Source organism: Schistocerca americana, chromosome 4, assembly GCF_021461395.2.
Source record: "Schistocerca americana isolate TAMUIC-IGC-003095 chromosome 4, iqSchAmer2.1, whole genome shotgun sequence".
Taxonomy (NCBI): Eukaryota; Metazoa; Arthropoda; class Insecta; order Orthoptera; family Acrididae; genus Schistocerca; species Schistocerca americana.
The window spans coordinates 360,034,592-360,048,951 of record NC_060122.1 but is presented as its reverse complement, the minus strand read 5'-3'; the positions used below and the strand labels follow the sequence as shown (position 1 = coordinate 360,048,951).

The 14,360-nt window shown below is 37.4% G+C and overlaps 1 protein-coding gene across 6 annotated transcripts in view; it reads left to right on the top strand.

The window, feature by feature from the left end:
• Positions 1-14,360, top strand: part of LOC124613251 (protein phosphatase 1 regulatory subunit 12A) — a 371,783-nt gene that overhangs the window by 185,322 nt on the left and 172,101 nt on the right. For all 6 annotated transcript variants that reach the window (XM_047141939.1, XM_047141940.1, XM_047141942.1 and 3 more), the window contains 2 exons: positions 3,172-3,295; positions 9,822-9,939. In XM_047141939.1, the coding sequence (XP_046997895.1) occupies positions 3,172-3,295; positions 9,822-9,939 (242 nt within the window). The remainder of the gene's footprint in view (positions 1-3,171; positions 3,296-9,821; positions 9,940-14,360) is intronic.

Here is a 14,360-nt window from a genome sequence, read left to right as displayed (position 1 = left end):
CCAGACAGCGCTCCTGTCTCTCCTCGCCCGTACACTACTTATCCGTTCCACTTCCTCGCCCACTCTGCTGCTTCCATCCCTAGTGATAGTTGCATTCTGGCCCAAGCTACCACAGTTGGCAGTAATTTGTGTAAGTGTTCTAATAGTGGCTGTCTGCAACTTAACATGTCATCTTTATGCTAAGTAGCAATCTTGTACATTGTAAATTTATTTATTTATTTTTGCATTTTTGTGCTCTACATCCTGTAGATATTGTGCAAGTTATTTATCAGTCCATCAAAGCTGCTGTTGTTGTTTTTATTTTTCTGCCGCAAGTTTCGATCTTTGATAATTCTCTGTTATTTTGACAATGAGTAAAACAGTACATAGTCATTAATTACACTGCTGGCCATTAAGACAGTAACACAATTAATGAGGCATGCGATAAAAATCAAATTTTCCATGAAGTGAAGTGTACTACTTGATTGAACATGCAGATGATTAACATTGCAGTAAACCTACACAAAGTAGCTAGGAGTTATGCCATTCTGTATACTAGGAAAATTTATGCAATGGCAGCAGGTTCCACATTCAGAAATCGTGTTTGAATAAAGGGTGTGTGTGAAAAGATTGTGTTACATCTCGTGTAAGAACAACAAGAAACACCTGTGAGTAAATGTTGAAATAAAACTGGCAGAAAGCAGTCTGTCATGGTTGCAATTTATTGTTTCACGATATTTCTGCTCTCATTGAGTGGCATCCCACAGTTGTCATGTGCATGTCGAATCTGTGGGTTCTGGAGAGCCACACTTAACCACACTGAATGCTGTGCGAGCTCTCAGCAACCCCATGCCCCTAGGGCCTGAGAGTACAGACATAATGTTCACACCACTGTGCAGGATCTTACAGCCGTTTCAAGTACCTTGAGTCGAAAAATGAGCTTGTTGCTGTAAGAGAAGTGCCTGCAAAGACTGTGGCTTCACTTGGAAATATAATGCAGTGTTTTTAATTGCATAGGAAGTGGTAAGTATCTTTACAATGAAAGTAGTTTCAGAAAAGTTAGCTGATGAACTGTAACAAATTTCGATATACTCAAATTGTGCTCAGTTCATTGGTGAAAGAACATGCAGAGTTAACCCACCTCATGCGAAAAGACATCTGAATTGAAGAAACTTTCTATTGTAAGTGATTTCTATCAAGGAACGGGAATTTAATACCAAAAGGATAAAAACTGTTTTTTGATCTCTTCTGGACAGTTTGTAACATATTATTTCAATGAAGTGAGGCAAATAGAAATATTCAATTACATAATGGCTATTGTTTGCAAAGGCTTTGGAAATAAACATGTCAACAGACGTAGACCAGATAATGGAAAAGAAGTGTGATTACTTGATTCAGGAATGCAGTGATAAATAGGATTAAAAGATACTGAGTGCCTTGAATAATTAAAATTCATCTCAGAGTGCTGAAGATTTACAGTACTTCCAAGGGCATTTGCAGAAATTTATCGGAGGGGCAGTAATTGCAATTTTTATGTAACTGCTGTGGGGAGTTTGAGAAGGTGTTGTGCCCTGAGAACTTAATTTGACAGGAAGTACACAAAACTTACTGCATCTCACATTTGATAGTTGTGTACTGAATCTGTTTCTGAAGTTACCTAAAAGGTACACATATTTCATTAATATCTGTGAAGTACATATTTTATCATAATTAAATCTGAGTTAAGAAATAAATTTTCTTCAGTACGGGTACTACAGCAATGAATTTATTAAAAGAAGGCAGTATTTTCCATGTTTGCTGTTTTAATTTTATTTGTTCATGGCTGGTTGCATCCTTTTAGACCATTCTCAAGAGATTTTGTAGTTCTGCAATAGAAAACTATGCCTTAGACATTAAGATGTCAGCATCTTTAAACTTGTGTTTTCTGTTTGTTTTGGTTCACAAATGCAAAACAGAAATTTAAAGACACTGTCATCTCAATTTGTAAGGCATATTTTTCTGTTGCAGAACCATGGAATCACTTGAGAATGGCCAAGAATACTGAAACTAATGATCAACAAATAATATTAACACGGCAAACTTGGAAAATGCCACCTTCTTTTACAAAATAAAGTTTGAAAAAACTGGCAAAATATATTTTTATTCATGTGTCAATAATATTAGAGGGATAATGGAAATTAAAGATCTGAAATAGAAAAAAAATTAAACTTAAAATACGCTGTTGAGTATCAGTAAAAATAACCACCAGAAATGCCCCTGTTTGATATACTTCTTAGTAGAGAAACAGTAAATAAACTTATAAAAACACACAGGCAAATTTGGTACCTGTTATGCTTTAAAAACTTTGCAAATTTTCTTCATAAGTGATTTATTTCATTAATTCAATGTGATTGGAATAATATAGGTGTGACAAAATGCGTTTGAAACCTACCTGTTTTGGGTTGTTTGAGTAAAATGTAACACACAGTCTGTATTTTGACGATATGAGCATTAGAAATCTTCCAGAACAACCTGCAAATTGACTGGTACAGTTGACTTGCAAAACCTATGACTGCACGAATACAGTCCTCATCTCCTCAGCTTGCTATATTATGTTTCCAAAAAGGATGTAGAATTTGTAACATGATGCTTGCACACTGCACTGTGTTGAAAAATTTGCGGACTACATTTTGGCGGTGTAATCTAAAGTCCACATTTGTCATGATTGTAGAGCAGTGCCAAAACTGCCACGTTGAAATTTTCTTTGAACATCCTGACTACCAACCAACCAAACCTAAGCTACGTATTGGTTCCTAAAGCCACAGTGCTTCCTGTTGCTCTCACCATTGTTAAATCTGGGATTTATTAGCGTCAGTGTCAGCCGTTTCTAGAAATGGCTGAGAAATCTATGCCGAATGAGTCTGAGGCTGATATCAGGAGGGGACTTGCTGGTGCCAACAAGCACTTCCGTTATTTGGAGAACAAAACATAATTTGAAGTCTCAAAACACACTTCTATTAAATTGGAAAGACAATCAATATCTTGATGCAACACTTAAGGAAACAAATGCTGTGGGCTGGTATCAGTGTTTGCTGTTTGTCATTACATGTAAAGTTTGCAGACGTTTGTTTTCTCTGTTTACTCTCTGCTTAGCAATAAAATTGCAATATTTTTTAAGTCACATTAATTGAAGAAGAAATTATTTATGTGCAGAGTCCGTCCATGCCATCTAACTTGCCACAGGAAATAGATGACCCTTCAAGATGGCGAAGGCCTGGTTCTTTACGAAGCCGAGGAGCAAATGGTGAGGAGGATATTACGAATAAAACTATACCTGGTATGTATAATCTATTATGAAGAGTTAATATGCTCTAATAGTGTTTTGCATGTAAATACTGCTGGGTTACATAATTACAGATTTATGTTATACTCACAAAAGTAACAATTGGTTTTACTTCAATTGAATAAAATTTAGCAGAATACGTTTTACTTTAGTGACAATGGGTGGTCCTTCTGTGTAGCACGTTGCTCTGAACATGACCATTTGAAATTGTCAAAACTGAAAGTCTGAAAACATAAATGTGATTTTGCCAGAGAATATAAATTATGTTAACAGTTAGAACAACGATATGGCTTAAAAATGTCCTATTTCATAAAATTCAAAATGTTTGGGGAATGTACTGAAAAAGTTGGGAAATTTTGGGGATTACTGAAAGTCTTCTTGAATTCTGAGGATCTCTGAGGATAATTAGAATATTTGTTGATAGTGAAAAATGTTGAGTCATTTTGTTACAGATCACTCTGCTTCTGCTTCTGAAACCATCAGTTGCAGAGTCAAGTAAAGAAAGATGAAGTAGGACATTGGTTTGTTGTAATGTTCGTTGCCTGCACCTTGGGGTGCTCGCCAGCCTCGCGAGTACAGGTCCACCTTTGAACATGCACAGTTTGCACAACGGAATTGATTATTCAGGTTTCAGTTCGTGTTGTATTAGTTTCTATGCGAGGCAGTACTTTGCTGATTGTATTGCATTGTTGTGCTTCCAAGTTACCAGTGACAATCAGTAGAAGAACATTTGGTTTGAAATGTGACAGGTTGTTGCTGTCAGATTCATGAAATTACATTCCAGTGACAACAGTTGGAACTGTTTTCCTCCAAGTATTCTCATAAACTGGAGGTTTCTGAAATTTCAACATATCCTCCATTGACTGTAACTATTATTATTTTCATCAGCGTCATAAATACCTCGGCCTTTTGCGAGCCTTGGCCTTCTATAAATTATACCATTCTTTCCTGCTTAGTGCTCTACTCGTCCAATTGTGAATTGCAATTTTCCCTATGTTCTTTCTGACACCTTCCTCACACCTTTGCTTTGCTTTACTTTCCAACTCTATTGTTTCTCTCAGGATCTGAATCTTCGCATTCAATCTGTTATTATCTTTCGGTATATGTCCTACCCATTCCAGCCTTCTAATCTTAATGTGACTGACAATGTCTTGTTCATTATATAGGTTATATAATATGTATCTAAATCTAGTCATCAAGAAACCATTCTCTTCCACTGGCCCAAGAATTTATTTGAAGATCTTTCTTAAAGGTATGTCAAGTTGCTTTTCACCAAATTTTATTGGTGTACATATCTCAGCACCGTATGTTAGCATTGCCTTCATTAAAATTTAAGTTATGATGTATAAAGTTTACTTGAACAGCAGTTTATACCTCAGATGTTTTCTGAACCTGTGGTAGCACTTGTTGGCCAACAATATTTGTTTTTTTAATTTCAGAGCAGACGTTGTTCTTAAAATTTTCTTGTGATCCAAAGTGGAACTACTCAAGACATCGAACTTACATGAACCATTTTCAGTGAATGGGCATTCATTAGGATAGGCTTTCTTAGTTACAGGCATGTACTTCGATTAGTAGAAGATAGTTCCCCATCTTTTGATTCCCGCATCTCTTATAACTGTTTTTGAGACTCTGTTGAACAGTAAGCAGGCTAATGAATATACTCTATTTTTTGTGGTCACAGCAATTCATAAAATTTTCTGTAGCTTAATTTGATTTCGGGTGTTTACCGTAGTATCTTTCACTAAGGCAATAAAAGGAATCTCTCACTCTTTACCATAGCTACATACGGCTCCCTTCTGTTAACATTGTTATAGGCTATCTATAAAGAGGTGACATTTGTTGTTTACATTTATTGTTTATTTTCCATTGTTCGCCAATTGTGGTTATGATGCTGTTGTCAAGTGGTACAGCTCTTGTCATGTTGGAAAGTGGCCCTATTTTCAGCCATTCTGTGCATCCCCCACTATTAACTGCTAGTAGCCAATAAGATTCATTCTCTTTCCGAGTGGCTAGCCGCGAGTTACAAACTGGACTGCGAGAATCTCTCTCTCCCACATGCTCGCTGTTGTCCTATTTTTGCGACAATGCAGTTTCATTCACAGAGCGACCAAATTACTCATTCAGATGTCGATGATACTTTCTTGTAGCAGTATAGCTGTGAATGTGTATCTGTTAACATTTTAGTGTGATTTCCAAATGAAAATGTCATGTGATGGCAATAAAAATGAAGTTTCTCACAAGAAACTTTAATTAAATTGCTTGTCTATGGAGTATCATCTTAGTAATGGGACTGGTTTCATGATTTCCTGTCAAAAAGATCACTGTACCTAGTAATCGATGGAAAATCATTGAGTAAAACAGAAATGATAGAAGTGATATCTGGTATTTGCAAGGAAGCGTTAGACGCTCCTCTGTTCCTGGTCTAATAATTGATTTAGGAAACAGTCTGAGGATAAAACACAGGAATTTTTGAGAATTCCAGTAATTTTGTATTGTTTTGGTTATGTGTTAAATTTTTGTAATTTTGATTGGTAAGAACTTACACTTTAACAAAGAATTCTACTTTAGTCTGCTATTGCAGCAATAAAACATAAAGGAGAAAATACCACCAAAATAAAACTTAAGTTGCAAAGAAAATGTGCCATTTACAACAGCAAAACATAGTGCACACACAAGTGCTTGCCGACAGCAAAATTCTTTAGGACAGACTGTGCAGTGCTTTGTAACAACAAACTGCTTTCGATGAACGTGATGTTGCAACTGTTCACATTTTCAACCAGTCACGGGAAAATATTCTGAGTGGTGGTGTGATAAGTGTTGCTTTTAAACTAAATTTCCTTTCACACAGATGAATTGTATTATATGTGGGAATGTACGATTATTTTATTAAATCGGTGTGTGAGCCCTCTTTTGAAACTTTACACTTTGAGGACCAGCCATTGGGAAAATTTCAGGCTCGGAAGACTCGACATTTACGCCATTATTTAAAATTTTATTGACACATTTGTGTTCGCTATATCTTAAAAGGTCACACATCCAAAAAAAGACAAATGTATAAACCTTTACCATTCAAAGGGTCAATAATTTTTACAGTTCTGAGGGAAAGTATATTTTCTCTTAATGTGGAAAAATATATTTTCACCTGGGGCATAGAGTATTGTCAATCAGGGGAAAGAGTGTTTTTAAAGTGTTAGAAAATCTTTTCTGAAGATACTTGTCTGGAGTGTTGCATTATATGGAACCAAAAAGGGGATGATTAACAGCACAGTCAGGAAGAGAATAAAAGCATTTAAAATACAGCAGTGCAGAAGAAAGCTGACAATTACCTGGGTAAACTAGATAATTATTGGGAACACACTGAATCAAGTCAGGGGAAAAGAAATTTATGTCACAATTAATAACTATTAACAGCCAGTTTTCAGATGGAGGTCCATAATCAGTCAGTAGGCAAAGGTTGGAAACTAAAAGTTCTAAGAAATCAGTTTAGAGAATGGGAGATATTATTGAGAAATGTGTAATGGTAGAGACAGGAAAACAAAAAAGAAATTGTTATCATTAATGAAGGTAATTAATGTAGTTAGCAGTACTATGGTGGTCATTCAATCGTAGTCAGTCTACACGAGATGAAGTTAGACAATCTTTATTCACTGTGATACTACTTGTACATTTGCTACAGTAATGATTATGATAGTAATAATGGAAAATAGCCACACAATTTAATGTGTTTTGGAGACCTTAAGATTGTACGCACTTCCGTCATCCATAAAAATTACCAAATGAATGGGTTGTAATGTGGTAAATAAGTAGGCTGAGAAAAGACAAAGAAATATTAACACTATTAATTGAATATCTTTATGTTTTCAAAATTTGTAAGAATGTTGAAGATGTGATACTGTTTCCTACATTGTCTCCACATTTTGGGAAGAAGTCTCACTTAAGATTGCCATTCCAGAGCTAATGCCAGACAGATCTAGGACAGTGATGGAATGTTAACATGTCCTATTTACTTGCAGCAGTATTGCTCGATTGTCACTGCACCGCTTGTCAAGGATATTTCGAATGCTTACCTTGTACAAGGTGGTGTTATAGTCTTGACTGCTGCTGTGCCTGCAGATGCTTCCCTGAAGAGAAGACTACTATTGGGTGTTCACTGGTCTCTTTCTGGTATTGATAGAGCTGCATGTACCGTCAAGATGGAGCAGAAACAAGAAAGTAATTCTTAGAATGAGGAGGAGGAAGGAATTTTAGAAGCTTTTAAAAGAGGATACTTTAATTTTAAAAGGCAATATTCATCTGACAGTGATGTAAAAAGTAACATGGAAAAAGTTCATCCTAATAGCAGACCGTGTGTAGCAGGAGTCTACAGGATTTGTGTAGTGCTCAGTAAGTGAAGTAGTCCTGAGTTACAAAGCTATTTTTCAAGAATGGAAGGCACTATAAATGGAGCTGTGGAAATGTGGGAGGAAATTCTCATGAATGGGTAGGTACTGTAGATAGATAGGTAGTCCTTTCACTCCATATATGCCCCCTCCCCGCTCCCCTTGTGGGGCCACACATGCGCCGCCCCCGCCAGTCAGCTCGCGCGCTATTCATTTGTTTCTTTCCTCAGTTGACTCTACTGAATTGAGTTATCGAGTAGTTTTACTTTCCTATGTTGCACGTGCTTAGGTCTGTTGAACACACACCCTGACATTGATTGCCCTATTGATGATGTAATTAACCAATTTGCCAGGAAGAATAGGTGCATTGAATTCATCATTTGAGGAAGACAATCACAATTGTAATTTTTTATATCATAAGATGGCATAAACTTTCTTAAACTTTGCATGTGACTTGATAACTTTTTGTTACAGCAAACTTAAAGATAGCTCAAGATATCTTTAGCGTCTCCTCCTTGAGGTTTTTCTGTATCCGCCATTGCACTCTGTAACTACATAGAGAGATCTTCCAAGATGTAGAACATCATAACAACAAAAATACATATACGTGATATATATTTACAAACCAAAGTTCCTTCCATAGATACTATGTGAAATGGTCCTGAAGAATGTGGAGTGAGTAAATATCTCTGAAATGCATTTCACTGCTAAGGTTTGGACAAGATTGTGGAAAGACTGGTGACTGAAAGTAGGGATTCAAAGGGACTGTATAACAAAATTACTAGGTCATTATCGGTCAAATAACGGGTGTGAGAAAGGCGTGAGAGGTCTACAGGCAACTTCACTGTTTTGACTACTGTCTTACGACAGGTGTGCAGCTTACTTTTGATGCTTTTTGAAACTTTTTTGTCAAGCCTGTCAATGAGTGGGATCGTACATTACTTGAACAGGACAGGTTCTGAGATTTTAGAACTCTTGGTGTGACAGTAAAGGTGGACACACTGTAACATTACACCATTAACATCGATATCCATCCTCAAAAAATCATTAGCAAAAGGTCAGGTTGGTACTATACACCAGAGAATAAATGTGTCATTTATGTCATTTACAAAGCCATACCTGTATATCAGAGACAAAATATGTCTGTTACTGATTACAACTGTAGCAGATGTTGTCATTGATGATGAGTATCAACAGAAACTTGTATTATTGGTTTCCTCATGCCCTCAATGGACACTGGTCCAAGTTTGAAAACCGATAAACTGCCTACATTTGAATGAGTTTTGTCTTGGAATAGGCGAGTTTTCATGTATAGTGAATCAGTTTACAATAAAAGTGACATGCTGCTGAACTTCAAAAGGAGTGTGTTGTGATTTATAATGCACATGCGAAAAAATACACTGTGTGGTAGTTTTATGACCTTTCTATGGTCAGCCTAAGTCAACACACATTTAGTGTGTGCTGAAATAGTTGCAAATAATTCGTGAATCTGAATTAGGTGACAAATAATGGCAACGCGTCACTAAAAAGTGAACTCCATTTTAAATGGTTGTGGTGATGATGGGCAGCTTATGTGTTACAAACTGAAGGTTTACAATACTATCAAAAATTTTCTTGTAAGGAAGGACACATTTTACAGCAGAGGAAAATGCATCATCATCTTTCCTCAAAGTTACAGCCGTACCACATACAGTTCTGTGCATTTATACTATATGTGCTGCCAGTGTAGGAAAGGGTCATAACCAGAGTATTTTCTAGCACACTGAAAATTGTTTTTGGATTCAAAGGAAATAGATTATTTGCTACTGCGCTATGAGTAGAAACCTTGCTGTTGACATTCTGAAATAGGGCATCGCTTCGGGTCGTTCACAAGTATTTTATTTGGGTTTATCGTGTTTGTAAATGTACTCTACTGCCTTTGGGTTGTTAATTTCTTGCTTGGTATTATATTAATCCATTTTCAATTATTTCATGTGATTTACTAAAATATTATAATAAAAATATACACACACACACACACACACACACACACACACACACACACACACACACACACAAAACTTGTTTTGCACGTACCAAATGTGAATTACCTCGACAGTATTTTGTTGTTCTGAAGTACGTACAATATGTTTTTTCAGGTAATGTTGAGAAGGAAAATCAGAAGGTTTCCACACCAACAGGTACTGTGAACCGCACCATTGTGGATAAGCCAGAAGTCTCTGTTCGGAGAACCCGTAGTTTTGAAGCTGATGACAAGTGAGTTGTTGTTCATTGTTGTGCATCTGTAGCTTTATTTAACATTGGTTGAAATGGGTCTCTCTCTCTCTCTCTCTCTCTCTCTCTCTCTCTCTCTCTCTCTCACACACACACACACACACACACACACACACACACACACACACACACACACTATATAGACTGTAATTTTTACAAGGCCCTGCCAATAGATTTGAGAAGTGTAGATATATTTGCAAGCTCCGATTCTTTGATTTGATACATTATTTTTATTTGTTTTTGTAGTTGCATCACATTTCATTATACGTCAAAGCTGTCCCACATGTTTGCCCTTGAACATTGGTTATTACATTGCAGTTGTTGGAGTTCTGAAATTGCATGTTTTAGTCAAATATTGTAACTACACAAAATAACATTATTATGCACAAAGGTCCTCACAATATGGTTTTAACTTTGATAACTGTTGCCAAGGAAATTATAATATAGTTTGACAATACAAAGTAGATTCTTATTATTGAAAATTGTCTGTCATACTGGATTTTGATTTCCTATTACTACACCTAAATCCACATCTACTTACACATACACTCTCTGCAAGCCCCTGTACAGTGTGTGACAGAGGGTACCTAGTATCGCTGCTGGTCATTTCCTTTCCTGTTCCACTCACAAAGAGAGAAAAGGATGGACAACTGCCTTGATGGCCCATATGCAAAATGTGTGTTGGTGGCAGTAGAATCGTTGTGCAATTAGTTTCAGGTGTTGGTTATCTAAATTTTCTCAATAGTATTCCACTGAAAGAACATCGCCTTCCCTCCAGGGATACCCATTACAGTTCCCATAGCATCTCTAATACTTTCGTGTTGTTCAGGCATACTGGTGACATATCTAGCAACCTGTGTCTGAATTGCCTTGATGTCTTCCTTTAGTCTGACACTTAAGCAATACTCAAGACTAGGTTGCACTAGCGTCCTATATGCTGTCTCCTTTGCAGATGAACCACACTTCCCTAAAATTCCCTCAATAAGTCAGTCAACCATTTGCTTCCCCTACCACGACCCTCACATGCTTGTTCCATGTCATATCACTTTGCAACATTACATCCAGATATTTAAATGACATGACCGTCTCAAGCAGTGCACTACTAGTACTGTATCTGAAGATTATGAGTTTCTTTTTCCTACTCGTCTGCATAACTTACATTTTTATACAGTTATAGCTAGCTGTCATTCATCACACCAACAAGACATTTTGTCTAAGTAGTATTGTACCTTCCTTCAATTCCTCATTGATGGCACCTTCCCAGACACACCAGAAACATCAGCAAAAAAATTCAGATTGCTGCCCATCCTATCTGCCATATCATTTACATACATATAAAATAATAACGGTCCTATCAGACTTCCCTGGAGCACTCCTGATAATACCTTTGTCTCCGATGAACATTCATTATCAATGACTTTTCTGGGTTTTATTACTTATGAAGCCTTTCGAGCCATTCACGCATTTGGGACCGACCTTCATTAACAGTCTGCAGTGGGGCACTGTGGCAAAAGATTTCCGGAAATCTAGAAATATGGAATCTGCTGATTTCCCTTCATCTAGAAATATGGAATCTGCTGATTTCCCTTCATCTATAGGTAGCAGTGTATCGCGCTAGAAAAGGGCAAGCTGAGTTCCGCCCGAGCAATGCTTTCTAAAACTGTGCTGATATGTGAACATAAGCTTTTTGATCTCAAGAAAATTTATTATATTCAAACTGAGAATATGTTGAAGGATTCTGCAGTAAACCGATGTGAGGGATATTAGTCTGTAATTTTGTGGGTCCATTCTTTTGCCCTTCTTTTATACAGGAGTCGTGTGCACTTTTTTCGATTGACTGGGCTAGAGATTCGCGATAAATGCGAGCATAAGGGGCCGGCTGCATAGAGTGCTCTTTGTGAAACTGAATTGGGGTTCCATCTATACCCGGCAACTAATTTGTTTGAAACTGGTTCTGTGGTTTCTCTACACCAGGGATGCATATTACTATGTCATTCATATGAGAGTCTGTTCGATGGTCAAACAGCAGTATATTTGTAAGATTTTTCTGTGTGGATCTTTCCTTAAACATGAAATTTAATACCTTAGCTTTGATTTTGGTATATTCAACTGTCGCATCAGAGAGGTCAACGAATGACTCAATATGAAGCCTTAGACCCACTGAGTGATTTTACACTCATGTTCAGAAAAAACAAAACACCTTGAATGACTAGAGATGGGATGTTCATATTCACAGGGTATGTACAGTCTTGGGCATAAAAACTGATCACTGGCCGGCCGCCACAGAGACTAAGTCTGAATCGTGAACATAAGGTGGCCAATAAAACTGATCGCCCCTGAAAATGCAGTCCGGCCATCTCCACAATCTGACAACACTGCAAGTTACGGAAGTGTCAAGAGGAAGTGTTGTCTACTTCAGAGATGTTGTCGTGATGCGTGAGCTCATGATCTAGTGGTAATCGTCGTGCATTCTAAACTTATAGTCACATATACATGTCCAATGTGTTATTTACCCACCCCCTCCCCCCCCCCCCCCCACCCCCACACACACACACACACACACACACACACACACACACACACACACACCCTCTGGCCCTCATTTAAAGTTATGAGTCTGATTGAACATCGAAGATAATTCGCTTCACATACTACCCACTAGTAATAACAAATACTTCCAGAAACAATTCTGCAGGGCAGCTCGTGGCTGCGTCATGATCAGAACAGCTTACGCTTGCGTGTTTCCTCGCACTGCTGCAGCTACCGCCCACTGACCAGACACCACCCAGCACCTGAAATCGGGCACCGTCCAGGTGAAAGTGGCGCCATGCTGTCAGTGTTTTTATCAACTGTCGTTTTCGAATTTGAAATTCTAGTTATTATCTTGCAGTTAAGCATTGGATTTTGCATACTTGAAAATCATGAACTATAGTTACGGTCTGTAAAATTGGGTCACAAGTGGAAAAGGGTGTAACATCTGCAACACAATATTTACTTTTGGTATAATACAGGCAGCTCAAAAGAATTTGACTGTGCGTGGAGTGAGTACTAATGGGAAAAATACGCCACAAAAAGACATTCTTGTTTCACCAAAGGTCGTTCTGAAATAAATGATTTTCCACACTAAGGAAGTCTCGACTACTGATATAAGTGATGGATTACCATTTAATCATCATGCGACATTTGCATTCAACAGGCAAGGTTCAGAAGTCTGGTGTAGGAGTACTGTATGCTGTATTCGATACAACAAAAATCAACAGAGTGACTATTACTGCAGTTTTGCTTGAATGCCATCAGGTCGCTCATTGAGCATTCCTATGCAATACTGTTACTGGTGACTAGTTACGATGCCTTTATCACCAGCATGAGTAACGCAGAAGTAAATATCCTTGGAGTAGTGAAGCAACTTAAATCACTTAATAAAAGCAAGTCTTCTGGTCCAGACTGTATACCAATTAGGATCCTTTCAGAGTATGCTGATGCATTAGCTCCATACTTAACAATCTCATACAACCGTTCGCACGATGAAAGATCCATACCCAAAGACTGGAAAGGTGCACAGGTTACACCCTTATTAAAAAAAGGTAGTAGGAGTAATCCACTAAATTACAGGCCCATATCATTAACGTCGATATGCAGCAGGATTTTGGAACGTATATTGTGTTCAGACATTGTGACTTCCCTAGAACAACACTGTCTATTGATGCACAGTCAATATGGGTTTAGAAAACAACATTCTTGTGAAACACAACTAACTCTTTGTTTAGATGAAGTGTTGAGTGCAATTGACAAGGAATTTCAGATCAATTCCGTATTTCTGGAATTCCGGAAGGCTTTTGACACTGTACCACACGAGTGGCTTGAAGTGAAATTGTATGTTTATGGAATATTGTCTCAGTTATGTGACTGGATTTGTGATTTCCTGTCAGAGAGGTCACAGTTTGTAGAGGGGTCACAGTTTGTAGTAACTGACAGAAAGTCATTGAGTAAAACAGAAGTGATTTCTGGCATTCCTCAAGGTAATGTTATAGGCCCTTTGCTGTTTCTTATCTATATAAACGATTTGGGAGACAATCTGAGCAGCCGTCTTAGGTTGTTTGCAGATGACATTGTCATTTATTGACTAATAAAGTCATCAGATGATCAAAACTAAATTGCAAAACGATTTAGAAAAGATATCTGAATGGTGCGAAAATTGGCAGTTGACCTTAAATAACGAAAAGTGAGAGATCATCCACATGAGTGCTAAAAGGAATTCGTTAAACTTCGGTTACACGAAAAATCTGTCTAACCTAAAAGCCGTAAATTCAACTAAATACCTTGGTATTAAAGTTACAAATAACTTTAATTGGAAGAAAAACATAGAAAATGTTGTGGGGAAGGCTAACCAAAGACTGCGTTTT